Below are 23,140 nucleotides of genomic sequence, written 5' to 3' on the forward strand. Positions count from 1 at the left end.
AAGCCCTCCCATCATATTTCCTAAATATGTTTCATTTCTTCCCTCCATTACCATTATGAGTTGCCCTGTTCTGGCTTTTGTTTTCTCTGTAGTCAGCTTTTGCCTTAGTTCTCTAAAAATCACCTCCAATTTTTGCTTTCTCTGAACCACTTTTCATTTTCCTCTAGATCAGTGTCCTTAAAACAATTCTGTATATATGTCTCCCTTGCCCAAACAGCTTCGAGAGTTTTCTACTTTCTTCAGTATAAAATGTAAACACTTTACATACCTTACTCAGAAGTATTTTCCAGCCTTCTGTTCATGAACTCTGCATGCCATCTAACCTGAGGTATGACTGTTCTAGCTGTTTACTGTGCTGTGTGCTTGTATATGTGCCAAGTCCAAATCTTTTTTTGTCTTTCCCTATTAGTCCCTTTCCTACTTTCTCTGAATGTCTGCATCACCCAAAGTCAGTCTCAAGTGCTGCTTCTTCGTTGAAACTGATCCCTTAGCGAGAAGTATTCCTGTTGTGCCCTGAGCTACCTGTTTTTTAGCATTTATTTCTTCTTACCTTCTAATAGAGATAGATAGAGTTTTTTTTTATTTCTACAATTACATGATAAACTCTCTGGGACAGAGAGAGTATTTTTATATATATTTTTTGTCCTACACAATGTTACTACAGTTGTGTACAGTACTTTCCCTTTAAATACCTACTTAATAAATATGTGAAACATCTGTCATTTTTAAAGGTAAATGTTTAGATGTCAAAAATTACATGCCATTAACTATGCTAAGTACTCACAATTCCTGCTGTTGAAGTCCATGTACTTTAGTAGGGAGACAATATGAATGCAGTGATTATATATTAAATTGTTATTAAACATTTGTTCAGAGGAGAAAATAATTATGCATATATTTATTCATAATCAGGAAAGTTTTAACAAGTTAACTTCTTAGCAAGGGCTTAGACAAGGACCCTGTGTTGATTATGATTATATAATGATTCTTTTCGTTTCAGGTTGAAATGGGCATGAAGAACCATGAAATTGTTCCTTGCAGTTTGATTGCTTCTATAGCCAGCCTTAAACATGGTGGCTGTAACAAAGTTTTAAGAGAATTAGTGAAACATAAACTTGTAGCTTGGGAGCGTACAAAAAGTAAGTATTTTGAGCCACCATTTGTGATTCTTCTGTGACTGACCTCCTCAGATCAGATGTTCTAAAAGGCAGAAAGCAGAAGTTACTCAATAGTAGACCAGGCAGGCCCTAGACCCAGAATTGACAGTGTCTTTCTGCCCTGTTCTATTGGCCAGAGCAATCACAGGGCTGTTTGATGTACATGGAAAATAGACTACCTCCAGCAGGGAAGTAGCAAGTTCTCATTGCACAAGAGCAGGTAGGCTAGAGATAATTATTGTTGCCATCTGTGGAAAATGCAATCTACACAGGAAATGTAGATTTGTGCCCAATTTCCTTTGCTTTAGGGACTCTAACCATATTGGATTAAAGCCCATATCAGTACTTCTCAAACCATCTGTGGTGAAGGACAAGTTTCCTTTTTCAACCTATCACAGATCCATTTTCTATAAAATGCAATTTAGAAAATGAAATAAGAAACACATACAGAATACAGGTACAACAATGTTATTATTAGAGTCAAAGATATAAAATAATTTGGTCAAATTGATTGTAAAAATTTCTGAAATTAAACACCTCATTTCAGTTTCTGTATTTATCTTGTCAACAACCAGTACAAACATTTGCAGTTAGTACTGGTCACACTCCAAGTAGCAGTAGCACTACTTTAGCAGAGAAATGTCAATTATTGGGAGAAGTGGGAAACATGTATGACTATGGAGTTCATCTTTTTCTAACTAAGACTTTCCATGTTTAAATATTTCTCATGAATGTCTTGAACTGATGTGACTAGGGACATTGTAACTCAACTGTATTCTTTCTCATTTGATTTTGTTTAGCTGTCCAGGGCTATCGGTTGACAAATGCTGGATATGATTACCTAGCTTTGAAAACACTTTCTTCTAGACAGGTAGTTGAGTCTGTGGGAAACCAGATGGGTGTTGGCAAAGAATCAGGTAAGTACTAACAGTACAATTAAAAACATTTTATTTGCTTTAGTTTACATTTACCCTTAAAAAAATACTTGTCTTGTAATTTTTCTGTTTTTCCCAACCAAACAATAAATTGGAAAGCTGATTGGAAGCAGTATATATTATGAAAGTACCTTTAGTTTAGTAGATTATTGGTTTTTTTTTCATAAATCCATCACCAAAAATTCATACCAAAATTAATTTTTCTCTAATAACTGAAATCTTTGCAAATATTTTATTTATTCTTATTTTGTATCTGATAAATTATACATTTATAAGTTTAAAATATGTAACATGAGAAAGTACTAGAAGACAGTGCATATTTAAAACTACACGTATGTTTTTCCATTGCAGCAATATGATCAATGAGGCAATGATGGTATGTGAAGAACACAGGAAAAAAGCATTCTAAAATAGCATTGAACAAATACTTGTGTATTTTATTCTTTATGTGGAAGACAGGAAAGGATAAAGAACAGGGAATGATTTTCTTTATGCTATGCCCTCTGATATACTGCTTTTTGTCCTATATAGTTTATCATATGTAGTTACATTAATTGGAAGTAGAAGTATTATTAGGAAGCTTACTCCAGAGGAGGTTGCTGTGTTACATTACTTCATATGGTGTATATATCTTCTGTATTTATATCCAGATTGTGATGTATATTTAAGATGTAATATGAGAGTACTAATTACAGCATAACTTGTGTGTGTGTGTGTGTGTGTGTGTGTGTGTGTATTACGTAGTAACCATATGAGGTAATAAACATCCCCTTTAGGGTAGGCATTCTGTTAATTTTTTTTATGTCCAGTCTTGACTTTACTTTTGAGTGAAAAATTGGGCATTGACTATTACAGATAACTCCAATAATATGCAATATGAGAGCCAAGTCATCATGAAATAAAAATTCGTTTTAAAATACAATGTCTTTTTAAAGGTATAATTACATGGCAAAACAGTAAATGCTACAAAAGAGAGTAGGATAAAAAGTCAGTCTTGCTCCAAACCCAGGTCCCAGTCTCCTATCACTATTTCCCAGTGCTATCAGTGCTTATCAGTTTTCTCCATATCCTTCTAGAAAATACCTTTGTAAATGCACGTGTATTTATATGTATTATGTGTGTATTTACATGTACTACATATATATATATATTTGTATATATACATCCACATATCTTTTTAATCGCTGGTGGAAGCAAATAGTGTGCATCATTCTATGAGTTTTTTTTTTCATGTGATGCATCCCTGATATTTCATATTAGCAGATATGTCTTTCTCATAGTTGCAGAGTATTAAATTGTTTGGATGTTCCATAATTCATTTTACCAGTCCCGTTGTTGATGGGCATTTAAGTTATTGCCAGTCTTTTTTTTATAAGTAGTAATGCTGTGAACATCCTTGTACAGAATTCAGTATGCACATTTACAAAAGTATTTTTAAATACGGTCTTAGAAATCTAATTAACAGGGCAAAAGTTACATACGTTTAGAATTTTTATATATATTGCAGATTTCCCTCTCAGAAGTTCCCACCAACAGTGTGAGAGACTGTTTCTCAATTCTGAAGAAGTTAACCATTATTGGTTAAACAATTTGAATTATATGAGCAATTAGAACACAATCTAAATATCAGTATTACAAATAGCAGTTTACTTTGGTAGTTGAATGGCTTATTGGAAGATCTGCTCCATTCTGTTTATTGTAAGATTATATTCTAACAATTATTATTCATTGGCGTAGTTGAAGAATTGAAGATCTTATTTTTTGAAAAGGGAGATATTAAATCATTTGTCCCATAGGACATTAAGAAATAGATTTTTTCCAACTAAATTGAATGATGATTGACACAACAGGATTGATTACCTTTGGAAACAGTAATTTTGATACTTTGCATCCTTGCTTTTTTTAAAAAAATAAATATATACTTTTTGTTGTGAAATCTAACATATATAGAAAAAAAGCAATAGTTTTCAAAGTACATTTTAACAAGTAATTACAGAACAGATTTCAAAGTTTGGTATGGATTACCTTTCACATTTTCAGGTTTTTCCTTCTAGCTGCTCCAAAACACTAGAAGCTAAAAGAAGTATCAATGTAGGATTCAGCAGTCATACTCATTTGTTAAATCCTATCTTCTCTGTTATAACTGTTCCTTCTCCTTTGATCCTACTCCCAATGTATAGTGGTCTTTGGGCTATGCCATTCTAAGTTTTTCATGTTGAAAAAGGGTGTCAACAGTAAAGGATAGGGGGATGGAATTAGTCAATATTCTTGGAGAGGCTGACCCCTTTTGATTTCAAGATTTACCTGGCCTAGGAACTCTCTGGAGGTTATAGATATCAGAAAAATAAACTCAGTACATGAAATTTTGTAGAGTTTCAGAGTCCTATGTATTGTTTAGGGTTAACAGGAATGATTTTTGTTGGGGTATGGCAAACCATGGCACTTAGCGATATCTAGTTGAAGCTTGCATAAGAGTAGCTGTCACAGTAGCCTCTTGACTCCATTTGAACTCACTTAGCTGTCACAGTAGCCTCTTGACTCCATTTGAACTCATTTGTACCTTAGTTTGTTACATTGCCTTTCCCCTTTTCATCAGGAAGGCGTTGTCGCTCCCCCAGTGTCAGGGCCAGGCTCAATCCTGAGAGTCATGTCTTCTGTCGTTGCTTTCTTTTGTAATTGATATTACTACATACCAGCTTATCATTTTGGACTGTAATTAAAGTAAAAGTGGTGAATGCATGAGATACAAAATTTTGCTGAATCTAAAGTATTTTTAGTTATTTTAGGAAAGCTAACATATTTGATGCAAATAAAACCCAGACAAAAGAAGTTAGAATTGCTTCAGCTTATTGGAATAAAAGCATAATAATGATCAGTAATGTTCCTTACTTTGAAAATTTTACTCCAGATATTTACATTGTTGCAAGTGAAGAGGGAAAGCAATTTGCATTAAAACTTCACAGACTAGGAAGAACCTCCTTTCGAAATCTGAAAAACAAACGTGATTACCATAAACACAGACATAAGATGTCTTGGCTTTATTTATCTCGACTCTCTGCCATGAAGGAATTCGCCTATATGAAGGTATCTTTTAAAATCATTTTACATTTTTTAATGTAAACTGTTCCTTACCCCCAGTACCAATCCATGGAAATGGTCATTTTTAACTTTGTCATTTGTTTCTATTATTTGTTTTTCTGTTGATTTCCTTCTGTGTGAAGTTGGTTGTTTTAATTTCCCTACTACTTAAACAATGAAAATTTATTGACTCATGGTTTTGAGGTTAGGAGAAGTCCAAACTCCAGCCCTTCAAGAGACCACACTTTCTCCCTAAATGACTGTGGCATTCCAGGGCTGACTGTTGGCAGTCCTTGGGTTCCTTGGCTTTTCCACCACATGATGATGTCCCCCCTTTTTCTTTCAGGGTTCCATTGACTTCTAGCTTCTCTCCATGGCTTCTCTTTCCTTGGCTTATAGGCACTTGAACCATATTGGATTAAGGCACACCCTCATTAAGCTTGGGCACAACTTTAATAACATCTTCAAAGATGGGCTCATACCACAGACCAGAGGTTGGGACCTGGACATGCCTTTTGTGGAGAACATTATTCAATCCCCAACAGTAGTTTTAATTGTTAAAAATGTGTTAAGGTAACATGTAATCAGCAATGTTAACAAGTTGGAGTAGCACCAAATAATTAATAACTTAGGTACCTTACAAATTTGTGTATGTAGATATGTATCTATCCAGTATGAATGACTATATGTAAGTCTATTTTTAATTGAAAATACCAGATAATTACCATCCATGGAAACCTTAGCATCTCAGATAAGGTGACTAGTATGTTTCTGTCACAATAACGCAGTTAATGTCAATTTGAAAATTTGCATGTACTTTAAAAATGGTAAAAACATTACCTCATTACCTCTCTAGTTTTTAACCTTTCATCTTCAGTTAAGATCAGCATAGATTTATTAAACATCTTTGATAATAATCAAATTAAATATTTTTTAAAATAGCCAAATTAAACTGAAAAAAAAAACTTTGTGTTTTTATTATTCTGTCCAATGGGATTTATTTATTTTTTTATTTGAATTATTGAGAATTGCTCTGGTATGTGAATAGTTGTTTCTTGGGAGTTTCAAGTTGGTGTTTCTTAAGGTAGATTATTTAATTCACATGATTAAATTTTTAGTAATCACTGGTGGGAGTAGTGGATTCTCAAGCATATAAATAAGTGATACCAATATCATACATATTATGTATTTCTTATCTTATAATAATAGTTGGTTTCCTTTGATATTCAATAAGTCAAGTAGGCAGCTTGGTAGGAATCTTAAAACATTTTACTTAAGTTGTATTAGCTGTTTCTCAGGGTATTTTTTTATATTTATATATATATTTTTTAAACATAACAACATACAGAAACAAACATTCTTACCAATGATCATTCCATTCTTGGTATATAGTCAGTAACTCACAATATCATCACATAGTTGTATATTCATCACCATGCTCATTTCTTAGAACATTTTCATCAATTCAGAAAAAGAAATAAAAAGAAAACAGAAAAAAAACTCATACCGTACCCCTTGCCCTTCCCTCTGATAGATTGCTAGGATTTCCATCTACCCAATGTATTTTAGCCTTTGTTTCCCCTATATTTTTCTGTACCCCTTATCACTCCCTTTCATTGATCACTAGCATTTCAATCTACTAAATTTATTTTAACATTTGTTCCCCCAATTATTTATTTTTATCCCTATGTTTTACTTGTCTTTCAATAAGGTAGATAAAAGGAGCATCAGACACAAGGTTTCACAATCACACAGTCACGTTGCAAAAGCTATATCATTATACAGTTACCTTCGAAAAACATGGCTAGTGGAACACAGCTCTACATTTTCAGGCACTTCCCTCCAGCCTCTCCAGTATACCTTAACTAAGAATAACCTCCAGGATCACCTCTCGACTATTTAGAATCTCTCAGCCATTGACACTTTATTTTGTCTCATTTCTCTCTTCCCCCTTTTGGTCTAGAAGGTTTTCTCAGTCCCTTGATGCTGAGTCCCAGCTCATTCTAAGATTTCTGTCCCACGTTGCCAGGAAGGTTTGTACCCCTGGGAGTTAAGTCCCACATAGAGAAGGGGGAGGGCAGTGAGTTTGCTTGTCCTGTTGGCTGAGGAGAGAAAGGTCATATCTCTCAGGGTTTTTTATGAATAGAGTAACAGAACCTGGTTGTGCATGAATATGCTCCTTAAATCCATTGATATTTTCCAGAGAGAAGGAAAAAGATAATATTAAGCTATAATTTGAGTGTTAAGCTACAGTATAAGGGCTAGATAAATGTTGCTAATCATTAATGTTATGTGCTATCAGGCTGCCAAGGCATGTTCCAGACTGTCTGCATTGAAATAGAAAAATCTTTAAAAACAAAACAAACAAAAATCTTTAGGGAGTGGTGGGGAGTGGTTCACTTCCTGTCCAAATAAGGTAGGGTATGGTAGATAACTTTTTTTTTAACTAACTGTTAATCAGCAAATATATTTTGAACATCAGCTATGTGCTTACCACTGTATTAAATACTAAGGTAGAGGGTTTGTGGGGAGGTAGATACTAAAGGAATAACCAGTACTGTCTGTGTCAAGAAACTTAAGTGGCAGGGAGGGATGAATCATTGATAAAGGAAGTTTTGTGAAGTGGGTAGGAACTGAGTAGAATGATGAAGATTTGGATATGGTTCCACTGTAAGGAGGAGACCGTGCACTTTGCAGGGGAGCTTATGTGGAAAAGAGATGAATGTGGATGAGAACCCCATGTGTATGGGTGACACTGAGGTGACTATTCTGACCATTCTCCAGTGTGCTTATTGGAGAGAGTATTGGAAGAACCGGAACTGTATAAGTGGATTAAAGAGAATATTAAAGTTATTGACACTGAAATCAGTCAATATTTACAGAGCCATTGTAGTTTGTTGTTGTTAACAGAGTGTCAACATAATCATCTTGGTCTAATATTGATACACAGGAAGGTTAGGTATGGTGGCAATAGCTGGAGCACCATTGGAGTAATAAGGCATAAATGGCAGGGCCATCTTAGAGTTGGTAATATTCCAGAAAGCAGAAGGCACAAATCTAAGATCTTTTAAAGGAAGTAACAACAGCATTTTGTGAACAATGACTTGGAAAAAATTGAGCAGAGGGAAAAGATTGTTGCATGAATAATCTGAAACATTTGGCATAGTACAGTGTATATTTGTCATGTAATAGATTAATATTACATATTGTGGTCTGTAGAAAAATTTCAATGTGCATAAACTAAAATGTCTGATATATTGGAATAACTCATTTTCTCATATGCCAGAAGATAGAATATTTCCTAAATAGTATTTGATTTCAGTTTGAAATTTCTGCACACACTCTGATAATAGCAGAAACTTTACAAAATAGTAGAGACAATGTCCTAAGAGATTGTAAGCTACTTGAGGACAGAGTTTTTCATACATATTGTAACACTAGCATAGTACATATTGTGCAGTAAATATTCACTGAATGAATATTTGTTGCAAATGTGAATTCATGCAAACTTCAGTTTAAAATTTGTATTTATATACAGCTTATTCTGTAGTGAATAAGCCATACGTAAGTAACATGTACTAAGTGTAATTCTGTTAAAAGTCTTGTGTATTTTTCTTCTGGTTGTGGAAAAGTGTATTTACTTTTATTCTCTAGAAAATAATGACTTCCTTATTAATTTATACCTCTTTTTTTTCTCTGTTTTAGGCACTGTATGAGAGGAAATTTCCCGTTCCAAAGCCAATTGATTACAATCGCCATGCAGTGGTCATGGAACTCATAAATGGCTATCCTCTGTAAGTATTTGTAGTTCTTAAAACCATGGATCCCAATAAATGTAAGTTTTAAAAATTTAAAACTTCAGTGAACTAGTACTCCTTCCTGTAAGGTTAGAAATTGATTTAAAGGAGTAGACTCAAAAGCAAAAAAAAAAATTCAGTTTCATTCTGACAGTTTGAGTTTTATAATCTCTGTGATTCATTTATTTTATGTAACAGATATTTATGAGGAGTCTTATATGACAAGCAGTGTTTTAGACTCAGTAATGAACAAAACAAAGTCCCTACCCTCATGGAGCTTAGATTTTGATGGAAGGAGATAGGCAATAAATAACTAAGCAAGGAAATACTGGATATGCAGATGACAGTAAGTGCTATGGATAAAAATAAAGCAGGGTAAGGGGATAGGAAATACTGAAGTGGGGTGTACAAGACTGCTATTTTATATAGAATGGTCAGGGAAAGTCTCATTAATAGGTGATTTTTGAACAGAACCCTGAAATAACTGAGGAAGGAAATGATGTTGATATCTAAGAGAACATTCCAGGCACAGGGTATAACAACTACATAGGCTTGAGGTGGGAGCATGCCAGTGTGGCTGGAGCTGAGTAAGAGAGGTAATTGTAAGTAGTAAGATCAGAAAGGCAGCTGGTGACCAGATCATTTAGAGTCTGTATCCCATTGTAGGGACGTTTTAATTTTGATTGAGAGGATTTTGAGCGAGGGGAGATAGGATCTGAATAACATTTTAACAGAATCACTCTGGCTGTTTTATTGAGAATAGACTGAAGGAAGACAAGGACAGAATTAGGAAGACAGGTTAGGAGATTATTGTAATAATCCAAGCAACAGATAATGGTGGCTCAGAGCAGAGTGATAGCCATAAAGGTAATGAAAAGTAGTAAGACTCTGAATATATTTTATGGCTCAAGCCAAAAGGATTTGGGGGGGATTAGATGTGGATGTGAAGGAAGCGGGAAGTCAAGGATGACACCAATATTTTTGGCCTGTGTAATTAATTGGAGGGATCAAGTTATCATTTACAGAAATGGGAGACTATAAGAGAAGCAGCTTGGAGATGGAGAATGGGACAAAATTAGAGGTTCATTTTTGGACTCAATTTTGAGATGCCTTGAAGTTCAGGGACATTGAAACCAGTGTATGTGTGTTATGGTATTTAAAGCCATGAGTCTGGATGAGGTCACCAAGAGTGATTCTAAATATCAGAAGATAAAAGACCCTAGGATTGATCTTTGAAGAACTCTAAAATTTAGAAATCAAGAAGATGAACTGCAGAAAAGACTGAAAATGATCAGTAAGGAAGGAGGAAAACCAGGAGTCCCAGGAGTCAAGTGAAGAAAGTGTTTAAGGGAAGGAGAAGAAGTCAACTCACAGATCAAATGTATGGAAGGCCTAGAATTGACCATTGGCTTTCACAGTGTGGAATTTATTTGTTAGCCTTGATAAAGAGGTATTTCATTGGAGTGAAGTGGATGAAAGCCTATTTGAAATGGGTTCATTTGAAAGTGATAGAAAAGAGATTGGTGAGAATATATGTAGGGAAGTTTGGCTATGTAGAAGATTAAAGAAAGAAAGAAAGAAACATTATATCATATGTGCTGATGAAAGTAAGGAGAAAACTTCTGGGAAGAGAGGAAATGAAAATGTTGCTAGAATGAAGTTTTTGGGTAGGTGAGAGATCGTAGATGGTGCCCCAGTGAAGGATTTGACTTTAAGATCATAAGTGGTTTATTGAGTGTATGATCTTATAAGTTTACGTTGGAAACTCAAAACAAATACTCTTTTTTTGATAACTCTTTTTAAGAAATTTAAAATGTTTGGCCTAAAAATATGTATATTTTATTTTCTATAGCATGTTTGACATTTATTTTTGAGGGAATTATAAGCAAGGACATTCATGTAGATGAACCCAAGCAAATTTTTGCATTATAAGTCTCATATCTAATACATTATCCTGCATAGTGGGATTTCAGTAGTTAGTGAGTTGTGGACATAGTAGTGGGGAGGGCAGACAGGGCATTGGTTGCAGATATGTAATTAAGTATGCTCGATTTCCTTCCCTAAAAGTTTTTTACATGGCTGAATTGATGATTCCAGACTTTGCCTCTTTTATGTCAGTGCAGTTCTATTGTGATATATTCCCACACTGTACAGTCCATCCAAAGAATACAGTTTTGCCTCCTTTTTAAATAAACCATAATTAGACTATTTTTTTTCTTTTACAGTATTGTTAGGCATTGTTTATGAACTTTTCCTCTCTGAATGATAGAATAACAGGGACTTTTTTTCTTTATACTTTCTGCAATTTTATGTATTATGCACACACACATACATACTTGGCTCTTTAAAATCATAAGTAGATAAAAATAATCTATTTTCATATTTAAAATACTTTTAGATGTCAGGTACACCATGTTGAAGATCCTGCATTAGTATATGATGAAGCTATGGAATTAATTGTCAAACTTGCAAATCATGGGCTGATTCATGGAGATTTCAATGAATTCAATCTCATTTTGGATAAAGATGACCATATCACCATGATTGATTTTCCACAAATGGTTTCAACTTCTCATCCCAATGCTGAATGGTATGTGCTGAAATCATTTAATTCTGGATAGGAATGTGTTTATGTGTGTCAGAATCATTTACAATTATTCATAATTTTTCAGTTTTGTAATATCATTTCGGTCAACTGGTTTTGAAGAGGCTCATATTAATGGTGTATAAACATTTGTTTTTTAATTAAAAGATATCCGATTGGAATTTTCCCCTTAAAAGAATCTTTCTTATTCTATAGTATTTTAAAAGAAAATAAATGCACTTTTTAAAACCTGTATGTTAAGCTTATACTGTGTATTTGAAACCTGAAGAAATTGGCTGCTTTGTAAACCACATTGGCGATTTGGCATCAAAAAGACTTTTAATTACTCTGTTATATTTCAGCACACTTTCAAAAGTCAAACTTTCTTAGCCATTGAACCCTTTGTTCAGACTTTTAAGTGGAAGTTTAATTTATAAAGCAGATAAAAATCTGCTTGGAAGAAGTAGGGACACAAGAGAGGACTCCATTCTCTGTGTTTTTCCCCTTTCCTTTGTGCTCTAGGGTTGCTTCCAGGAGGACTCCAGCAAGCAGTATTTGATAATCTTAGTGACCTAAATGTAAGTTAGGGTTTTGGATTGGACTCAGTTACCAGACCTTGATAATATCTCTCATGCCATTTTTTGCTTTTATTTTTATTACTAGAAAATGATCCACATAAAATCTTATCATTGACACAGAATAGGATCATATTCATCACATTATTTAACCACTTCAACCAACCACTTGTGAAATACGATCTTTCCCTTTATTTCCATAATGCAATTTAGTATAATCGAAATAAGGGTATATGTCTTTTCTTCTCCAGTTCCAAATTATAATGAAGGAAACTTTTCCTTTTTCTTGAAGTGACAATTGGTATCACTTACATAATAAAATATAGTCATTTTTCAGAGTATCAGTTTAAGTGAATCTTGCTTCCTACTTCTTTCCGTTAGAAAATATCTATACTTATACTAGAAAAAGAAATGTTACTTAAGAATAATTTTTAAAACTATTCCCAGTGAAACAGTGCTAATAGATTAATTCCTGGTGCTTACATGGTCAGAATGTCTTTGGATGCTGACTACTCAGCATTTTTATTAATCAAGAGTAACATAGTAACAAAATAACAGAACATCTGGGAACCACCGGAGTTGATAATATATTATGACATTGTAAGTTTAAACTGTATTGTTCTGTGCAGTACATTGTGGTTCCATTTTCAGTTTTATTAACATGTATTGGGGTGAAGGAATTCTGTTAAACACCAGAAATTCATATGTAAATAAAGCCTATCTGTGCCTTTGAAGAAGTTATTATCTAATAGGGGAGACATGACTATATATAAAAAAATAATTTATTAAGACATTTTTCCCAGGGTGCCCTGACAGCAAAGACTAAAATAATAATTTAATTAAAATTCAAAGAGCTAGTCAATTCCATGTCACCCTTAATTCTCCTTATCCAGCAATCTTTTAGAGAATTGAATCTGTTCTTCCTGCTTTGTGGCATCCTAAAAAAGCAACCTGATTTTCATAGTGCCCTCCACTCTCAGGATTAACATGTCTTTGGATCATTATTTATAAGTTTCATTATTATTTATCTTTGAATGTTATTGCATGGCAACTAGTGGATAATAAAGGTACATAAACATATAAGTCAGTGGTCCCCCAAATTTTCCTTATGAATCACTAATGTATTTCAGCTTTCCCAGTTGACCAGGAGTTGTAGGGGTGTTACTCATAGAAAGCATAGCCAGATAGACGGGGGGAAAGAGAGGATAAGTGGAAACCTGCCCCAGAACTGCAGGTCCACGGTCTTCTTTCCTGGGGTTCACGTTCACCTTATCTTCCCTTAGTACATCTGTTCATGGGAAACCTGGAATTTCCTGATCATAGCAACTGTATGACTTTGGCAGTGTATTTTCCTTGTGATTTCCTCTGATTTTAGTTTTTCAAACACACTGGTAATGGACCTTTTTTCTTTTGCTTAACATCTTTTTCTCCTTCACATACGGAGTAATAGCATCAAAACAAATAGTTAAGGTATTGTCATTCACTACTAAAGAAAAATATGAGCAAAAGAAGGTATATCAAAAGTGATCTTTGCTTTTGCAGGTATTTTGACAGAGATGTTAAATGCATTAGAGATTTCTTCATGAGACGTTTCAGCTATGAAAGTGAACTTTATCCAATGTTTAGTGATATCAGGTTTGTATTCTGCATTGCTTATTGCTTAAAACTGATAGAACCCCATTTAAATATCTGAATTATTTAGTTCTAAAAGTTAACACTTTCTTCTAAAAGAAATTCCAAACAGTGACCTTTGATACACTTTAATCATTGTTGAATATTATTGCTATCTAGTACATAAATGAAACTTAAACTAGAAATTATCTCCCGTTGGTCCATTAAGGCGCTGTTCTTGAATTTTGAAGAGGAACATACCTAGTTTCTTATAAATTTGAAAACTTTTATGTGGTTTTGGGTTCTTTGTGAATAACCCATTCATAAGGAATCACACCAAATGTTTTATTATAGTTTGTTATTTTCCTTTATTCAGAACAGAAGCTAACATTGATGGAGTATCATTGTTAAGCATATTCTCAAAGCCTAGTTTTCTCTATACACACTTAATTAAGATATTCTTTTCTGATTTGGGATAATTTACAGAAGTTAAAAGAAAAAACTTTTGCCCCTTTTGAAAATGAAGTTTAAGTTATTATCAACCTAAGCTTCTGTAACCTTTCTGTTAAAATCTTTTGCTTTTCACAGACTTATTTTTTTATTATTAAAATGACAGTCAACATATATCCTTTACATTTATATACTGAAGTAATTTAAATATTTTTCAGGCAAAGAGAAATCTTTAAAATATTTAAACTCTTAAACTCTTTTGAGAATCATAGTTTAGCAGTAATGATCAAAGTATTTTCCATAATATTTTTCTCTCTGTCAATACTTAATTTTATTTATTTATTTATTTACTAGGAGGACAGACTCTCTTGATGTAGAGGTCTCCGCCAGTGGCTACACAAAGGAAATGCAGGCAGATGATGAGCTGCTTCATCCAGTTGGTCCAGATGAGAGAAATATAGAAATTGAGGAAGGATCTAAATTTTCATTTTCTGATGAAGAAATGTCAGGAAAGACAAAGGTTTGTAAGTCAGAACCTGAAAGTGAACAAAGCTCTCAAAGTGACTCAGACAGCTGCTATTATAACACATCAGGAGACCTTGAACAAATAAAAGATCTATCAGAGAAGAATGCTGATACATGCAATTTTAAAATGACTAAATTCAGTCAAGCTTTAGAAGAAATAAAAAGACAGGTTGTTGGAGATAATTCTGATGCTGAATTTTCTGAGGAGCAAAATAGAACTGAAAGTAGCACTAAGCAGAATGGTCAGACAGGTCAAGGAGAAATTCCTGTTGGCTCTGAGGAGTATGAAGATGAATGTCCTCATCTAATCGCCCTGTCGTCCTTAAACAAAGAATTCACGCCTTTCAGGTATAGCTTTCCATTGATTGATTTTTTTTCTTTAATCTTGAGACCAGTACTATCCTTGGTTTTGATAAATGAATATTTCTTGAAATGATATGACAGATTTGATTTCTACAACCACTGTATTAAATGAAAGTAGCACAAACGTTTTTGTTGTTAAAACTCAAATTATCCTCCAATATAATTGTACTGATTCTTGGCAGCCTTTTGATTAAATTTTAAAGAGTCCTGCCTCAAAACACAAATGGATGACTTTAAAAGAATTAATATGGATCTGTTGATAAATTAGCAAGATTTGAGATGGATGATTTGTTCTTCATCTGTTTTTTGTAATTACACTTCTAATGTTTATTTGAGTTATATATATTGGCCAATAAACCTGCAGTAAATGTGTTTTACATGAAGTATCTATTTAACAATGAATTTTCTCTTGTACTTTGAATCTTCTTTCCATATCTGTTTCATGTATAGTTAAAATTATATAGTGGCAGGAGTGCAAGGACTGTTCAGGGGTAGAATTCTCACCTGCCATGCAGGAGACCTGGGTTCAATTCCTGGCCCAAGCACTTCCCAGAAACAAGCAAACAAACAAATAAGAAAGAAAAAACAAACAAAAATTCAATAAATGGCGCTTTTTCACATGGAAAAAGATACTCATATGGAAAAAGAATAAAATGTGACCCTGGGTATATAGCATACAAAAAAGAAGAGAAGAAAAATTATATAATGGCATTAATGTTGTTTTCTTTTAAGAATTGTTTTTTTTGCAAATATGAATGAATTTAGTTCAACTTTGATTAGCAAAAAATCTAAAATTTAATTTTTAGATTTGAGATAGCTTATCCAGAACCAGACAGCTATGGTTTAATGAAATATGATTTAATTTACTTCAGAATAGAAACATGACATTTAAAATTACAGCAGCAATGTATTTATTAAGCATTTCCCAATATGTTTGTTTTACTTGCTTATATCCTAGGGTTGCCTTTAATTTGTGTTTATACTTTTGTTATGAAGTGAAGCATGAGAACTGTCTTCCTTTTTCATATAGCTCTGTATTTTGAATCACAGGGCTACTAACATTTGAGTAATAAACATGTAAAATTAAAGCTGAAATTTAAAAGAAAAATATTCAGGGGTGGTAGTGGTTCATTATGGAAATAGTAATTTGTTCTCATTCTCTGAACATTGGCTGGGCAAAACTTTTATTATTCAAGTAGAAATATAAAATAGCGGATGCTGCTGAGAAATCTGACCTGAAGAATTAATATTGTCTGAGTTTCTTATATACTGTATATGTTAAAACTTTGAGCAATTTGTAAAACCAGGTTAGACAGTTTTCATGGCTGCAGTTTTTCTGCCTTAGTGGGACAGACTATGTGGAGTACAATCTCTGTTCTCATCGCACCTTGCTCTAGTTTGGGATGGTGGGAAGAAAGTGTCTCAAAGATTGAAATTGTGTGAGGCAGACTTGTATAGTCAGTGAAAGAATAGGAGAAGATAAGTGGAAAAGACACATAAATTGTGGAGAAGTGGTAAATTATGAGAGCTAAACATTCTATTTCAAAATTTTGATAAGTGTTCAGAATACTGAAAAATGAAAATTATTAATATATTGGTCTGAATTGTGGGTAGTTTTACTTTTACTTTCAAAAAAATTTTTTAAATAATGATCTTTCTGAGATATTTTGTCTTTGCGTTTTACTACCACTAAGGGATAATATAATTTAATTTAATCAAGGCATTCTTACTGGCCTAAGGAAGTATATTTGTATTATTATTATTGTTCTTTTTTAATTTTAGAGATGAAGACAATATGAGAAATACTGTTAATCAATATAGAACAAGAACTCTGAGTGTTGCTTCTGCAGGCAGTGTTGTAAGCTGTTCAACAATTCCTCCGGTAACTCTTTTCATTCAACATTTACTGAATGTTTATTAGATCACGGCTGTGGACTGATTTCTGAGCTAAGACACTGCTAGGACTACAAAGTGTACAAGACAGCCTTGGCCATTTGGATCTCACATGTTAATAGTATAAAATTATAACAGAAACAGGCGGGCCATGGTGGCTCAGTGGCAGAGTTCATGCCTGCCATGCCAGAGACCCAGGTTCGTTTCCTGGTGCCTGCCCATGTATTTAAAAAAAAAAAATTGTAACAGATACAAATTTAGTAATATAGGAGAGAGTGCATGCTTTTAGCTGAAAGGATCAGAGCTCTCAGGAAAAAGATAGCATGTAAGTTAGCTTGAACATGAGGGATACATTCAAAGATACTTAGATCCACGGGGAACTCCATATATTCTCCTGAGGTCTCATTTCCTGCATTTTAACAATGAGGAAAATTGAAGCCCAGAGAGCTTATATGACTTTGTTCATAGTTACCCAGCTAGCTGGGACTGAAGTATATAGATGCACAAGCTTCACTAGCTAGTTTGTTCTTAAATTTTGAAAGAGAAAAATGAGTGATTTTAAAATTTTTCATTTCCCAAGATTTTGTTAATTTCAAAAGGGGTATTTTCTTCAGAGGGTGACGAGCACAAGTAGTCCAGCTTCTACTAAGGAGCTTTCTACCTGCCAGCCTTCTTTCAAAACTACCCAGAAGGAAGTTTCTTTACTTTGTATATTTTAAAGAGAGAAATATGGCTCAATTCAAAATATTGTGTCCCTCTGAACAACACCATTCTTACTGGCCTAAGGAAATATTTTCACTCTTATTTGCCTTTAGGAACATGACTTTCCAGATATTGTAATCCCTCATACCAGTGGAACAAGGCTGTTCTTGATTTTCTTAGAAATCATTTTCCTCAGTTCTTTGCAGCAAACACTTATCGCAAGCCCACGGTAAACCACACTCTCAGTCTTATTTCTGAATTAGGCAGTATTTTGAAGATTATAGTTTGATTGAACTTTCTAAAAAATTACTTTCTGTCCAGCATTAAAAAGCAACACAACTTAATTGGTTTATCAGTTTTTTTTCATAAATTAAAATCATATCATTGGTGTATTAAGCTTTTTCCTTCTGCCTAAGAGATTAAATTGGGTACTACTGAAACAAGTTTTTAGTGGCAACCTTCCCTATAATAGGAAAAGAAAAAAAATCAGTTTAAAAGGTAAAAGGAGGAAATAATAAAATGATTAGATGACATGTCCATTCAAAGGAAAAGAAAATAACCTTTCTTTTCCCTGAACTTCTCATTCACAAATTCACAAATATTGTCAGTAAGTTAAAATATATATCCTGTGATGGGATTGATAATAAAGAATATATACAAAATTTTTAAAATATATACTTATTAGGATTTATGTACCTTCCTTTCTCAGACTAAAACCAAGTTATATCTAATGACAATGGTATACAATTGCTAATTGCATTTATAAAGAAAACTTAGACTATAAGTTCATGCTACTTCCTTAAATCCTAAATTATGCCCTTTTCTCAGAATTAAAGATGTGGAACTGACATTGTCAAAACCCTTATGCATTGTTTTAACCATTATGCATTTTTGCTGCTCTAATCTTACTCTTCTTATACATCTCCCTTATAGCCAGTAGCATGAACTGAAAGTTTAAAGCAGGATCAAGCTTTAACTTTTATGACTTAGATTATAAAGTACAAATTTGCCTTCTAAGAAAAAAATTCTCTTCAGCCTAGCTTGATGAATAAAGGTTTTACTTTTAATCATTTGAAACACATTGAAAATCTTAAGTCTGTGCTCCTTTGTCACACTATTTTCCGAGTCCACATTTCATTTTGTTAAAAGATCAGGAGAATGCAGACTTTATTTTATTGCCTCTATTAGATTGATCATTATGATTTTGTTGTCTGTACAAAGGCAAAAGATTTTCTCTATGTTCTTTGAAATTATAATTGTAAGATCTGTTTTCCTCCTTAAGGTTCTTTTATTGTCCCTATTTTTTGGCAAAGTCGCCAGTTATGTATCCGGTTCTTGGTAATGTGTAATAGGAATAAATGATAGTAAATAGTAAGATATAGTGCTTTGTATTAAATATATATGAAGCCACCACCTACTGGTAGCATTTTTTGTTTTAACAAAAATTGGGGGATTTCAGAATATTCTCTAAAATAACACACAAGTATTTTATTGTATGTTTCACCATTTAAAAAAATATACTAAGTGGTATTTTATTCCCATTTTTTTTTAACATAAAAGAAGCCTTATAGGATTTGTAAACATCTCTAGATTTGGGATGAGATGCATGCATATTAGTCCATTATTTCCTTATTTTCTTCAGCTGCTTGATACAATTATCTATAGTCTCAACAGAGTGAAAAACTAAGGGAAAATTTAAGCAGAATATTTAGAATTTTTTTTTTTTCTGGGAAACATTCTGGAGTCCTCTGTGTACTCCTCCAGTTTAAATCTGGTACACACTCTGCTGTTGTCTTCCCATGATTTTCCATCTCCTGTGATTTGGATGTCTTCTTTCCTAGTCCCATCTCATGGTCCTAGCTAGTTTATTTCTTTATTTGAAGGTATAGATCCCAGTAGTTTTCTGAGTGAATTCTATGGGGGACTTTTCATTACTGAAAATGACTTTATTTTATCTCCACACCTGAATGGGAATTTTGAAGTATTAAGAGTTGTGGTTTGGAAATAATTTTCCTTCACAATTCTGAAAATACTGCTTTTTTTGTCTGCCAGTGTTGTAATTAGGAAGATGCTGTTCTTATTTCTGATTCTGGTGTTCAAGGGCGGTAGGCAGTGATAGTAGTTGCCTGACTTCCTGAGATAGAGAAGGGTCCTGGGGACCAACCACTCCCATTTTCAACCTTCAACCTGCTGTTTTCAGCCCTGAAATTTTAGGGATACCAGGTCCTTCTAAGTCTTGACCCTTCCTAGGTATTTTGAGTATCAGACTCTGTAGGGATTTTTTTCTGATTCTTCTGCTCATTTCCCCCTCTTTTATAGCCCTTCTCCCATTGAGAATCATTAGACTAAAACAAAGTGGGATAACTTAAGCCTATTAATTGAATAAGTCTAAGTGTAAAATAATCCAGTCTGCATTTAAACATACCTTATCTGCAACTTTACATTAGACATATACAACCCAAGACACAACACAGTAGGCAAACTAGTTCTTCTAGCCCCTTTTTTATCTCTCAAATCTATTCTTTAATCTTTTAACTTGGCAGATTTATAATAAATGCTTCTTTGTACCCAGTGTATGGTAGGGAATATTAAAATCATTGCTTCTACCCTTGCAGTGTTTAACTTCTCTTTTAAAAGATGACTTGGATGATACAAAGTTATATACAATTCAATAACTGGCTGTACTTCTACAGAGAAAGAAAATGTCATTGTGAACTGAATATTCAATTTATTTTTTTCATCTTTTAAATCACATGACATGCCACAGCCTGTGTCTTAACTAAAAAGTAATTTGAAATTATAATTGTTCACTAAGGGAAAGCATTGTATATCTTCCAAAGATTATATGAAGACTATTCTGTGGGTAACTGCTACCATCAGGTTATTTCCACACCTGAAGTTTTGAGAGTACTCTTGTATATATTTTGACCAATAGTGATTGCTTTCAAAAATTTCCCACTACAAAACCATATGAATTTTTACCTGAAATGCAGAGGAACAAGTAATTTTCATCTAGTTATTTTTTTCAAGTTTCATGATAGACACTAGATGGCACTGTGATGATCTGCAATTTTTAAAAATGTGACTGTATACTGTTGTTGGCTATATAATCCATCGTTCTTTAGGAATTTAGATTATCCTACTTATAAAAATTAGTTTTGAGCTTATTTTCTGACTAGTTCATATAGTATTGCCAGTGTTTGGATTTTAAAAAGTCATGCTCTAAGCAGATACAAATTTGAAAGATACTAGCAATATAAGACTTCATTTTACTGAATATCTGCTCCTTCTCCAAGTGATTTGTTATCAGTGGTATTAATTTAAGACATCTTTCTAGGAACTAGTGAAACAGAAGGTGAAACGTCAGTTGACAAAACAGCAAAAAGCAGCTGTCAGACGTCGATTGCAGAAAGGAGAAGCAAATATATTTACCAAACAACGGAGAGAAAACATGCAAAATATTAAATCAAGCTTGGAAGGATCTAGCTTTTGGGGAGAATAATATATTTAAGATCTTGGGTATAATATGTTTGGGAAAAACTTGATTATGATCCTTTTTTATGCCACCTTTAATCTTTTTTGGACTGAGGTATGTATATAAATAGATAAATAAACTGTCTCATCTATAATTTTGAGTCATTCAATGCATGTCTTCCAAAGAATAATTATGGAAATTCTGTAAAAACAATCCTTTTTTTTTTCAGAGTTATTTGGATACTTTTGATAAATGAGTTAAAATCATTTTCAAAATAATTTTTATTACATGAGGGATATTGGAGTATTTATCACCATTTTTTTTTTGTTTTTTCGTATCTACCAAAAATAGGTAGATTGCTGGGTTTCCAGTCCCAGCTTTTCCACTTCCTACTGGAAACAGCCATAGGGAAGTCATTTGTAGCTCTCTTTCTCTGCTTCAGTTTTCTTACTGTTAAAATTGGATATAAGCATACCTCACTTCATTGCATTTTGCAGATATTGCATTTTTTTACATATTGAAGGTATGTGGCAACCCTGCATTGGGGAATTTCTATCAGTACCATTTTTCTGATAGCCTGTGCTCGCTTCATTTCTGTGTGCTATTTTTCAAGTATGTACATTGTTTTTTTTTTAGACATAATGCTATTCTACACTTAATAGACCACAGTATAGTATAAACAACTTATATGCACTAAGAAATAAAAAAAGAAAAGTGTGCCTTGCTTCATTGCGATACATAATTTATTACAATGGTCTGGAACTGAAATGTCTTCAAGGTATGCTTGTATATAACTTCTTTGTAGGATTGTTTTTTAGAATTGAATGAGACAACATGTAAAACACTTAGATCAGTTCTGTGTACATTGTAAGCATTCAATAAAATGTAGCTATTAACATAATAATGTTTATCTTTCTGGAACTTTGCTCACAACTTGGTTACACTTCATTTGACCACTGGAGGAATTCATTGCCTTCTGTTGTTTTAGTCTGTAGCAGTGAAGATAAACCAGTAAATGCATTATTTTGTCTATAGAGTATTTTCTGCCACTTAATATTGGTAATGTGAGTATGGGAACAGAAACTGGAGATAGACCCACCATGGTTTCTACAGTTGCAGATTTTATGCAGCCTTAAACAGGAATAGAGGAATTAGGAGTGGGGAAAAGTAGGGGAAATGATAAGGAGTGAGCTCAAACTCTTAGCTCAGGTGAGTCCAGAACATTTCTCATTTTAACATTAACAAATACTGGGCTCAGGAAAGAGATAAAATACACAAGACATGGCCCTCCTTCAGTGACTTCATAATTCAATGAGATGTGAATATGAATATTCATTTGTGCCTGATAATGTCACTTCAAGCCTCATAGCCCATTAGGCTGTAAGAGGGAGATTACCTGTAGCAAAAAATGGTCACTAGATGGCAATGTTGCCTCACAGTCACTGTGTTAGTTTGATTCAGTTGTCAGCTTGACCAGGTGAGCATACCTAGTCTTGTTGCTGCGGACATAAGCCAATGGTACATGAACCTCATCTATTGCTAATTACATCTGCAGTCGGCTAGGAGGCGTGTCTGCTGCAATGAGTGAGTTTGGCTTAATTGGCTGGTGCTTAAATGAGAGAGCGCAACATAGCACAGCTAAGCAGCTCGGCATTCCTCATCTCAGCACTTGCAGCTCAGCCCAGGCCTTTGGAGATGCAGAAAGAAGTCACCCCGGGGAAAGTTGTTGGAACCCAGGGGCCTGGAGAGAAGACCAGCAGAGACCATCCTGTGCCTTCCACGTAAGAAAGAGCCTCAGTGGAGAGTTAGCTGCCTTTCCTCTGAAGAACCAACAAAATAAATCCCCTTTTATTAAAAGCCAATCCGTCTCTGGTGTATTGCATTCTGGCAGCTAGCAAACTAGAACAGTCACCAATGTCTTAAATTACCTATACCTATGATTAGGATCTGCAATAAGCTTATACCAGTATTTACATAGCCCTGCTTTGGATTTTA

At 33.8% G+C, this 23,140-nt stretch overlaps 1 protein-coding gene across 1 annotated transcript in view; it reads left to right on the top strand.

Moving 5' to 3' along the window:
• RIOK2 (RIO kinase 2) overlaps positions 1-22,954 on the top strand; it is a 26,814-nt gene extending 3,860 nt beyond the window's left edge. Inside the window, exons 3-11 of the mRNA XM_077139081.1 lie at positions 1,001-1,139; positions 1,958-2,074; positions 5,001-5,176; positions 8,876-8,964; positions 11,366-11,557; positions 13,669-13,761; positions 14,542-15,060; positions 16,858-16,957; positions 21,008-22,954. Coding sequence (XP_076995196.1) covers positions 1,001-1,139; positions 1,958-2,074; positions 5,001-5,176; positions 8,876-8,964; positions 11,366-11,557; positions 13,669-13,761; positions 14,542-15,060; positions 16,858-16,957; positions 21,008-21,172 — 1,590 coding nt within the window. The 3' untranslated portion in view covers positions 21,173-22,954. The remainder of the gene's footprint in view (positions 1-1,000; positions 1,140-1,957; positions 2,075-5,000; positions 5,177-8,875; positions 8,965-11,365; positions 11,558-13,668; positions 13,762-14,541; positions 15,061-16,857; positions 16,958-21,007) is intronic.
• The last annotated feature ends 186 nt before the right edge of the window (positions 22,955-23,140 follow it).

The sequence above is a fragment of the Tamandua tetradactyla genome, chromosome 21 (assembly GCF_023851605.1).
Source record: "Tamandua tetradactyla isolate mTamTet1 chromosome 21, mTamTet1.pri, whole genome shotgun sequence".
Lineage (NCBI taxonomy): Eukaryota > Metazoa > Chordata > Mammalia > Pilosa > Myrmecophagidae > Tamandua > Tamandua tetradactyla.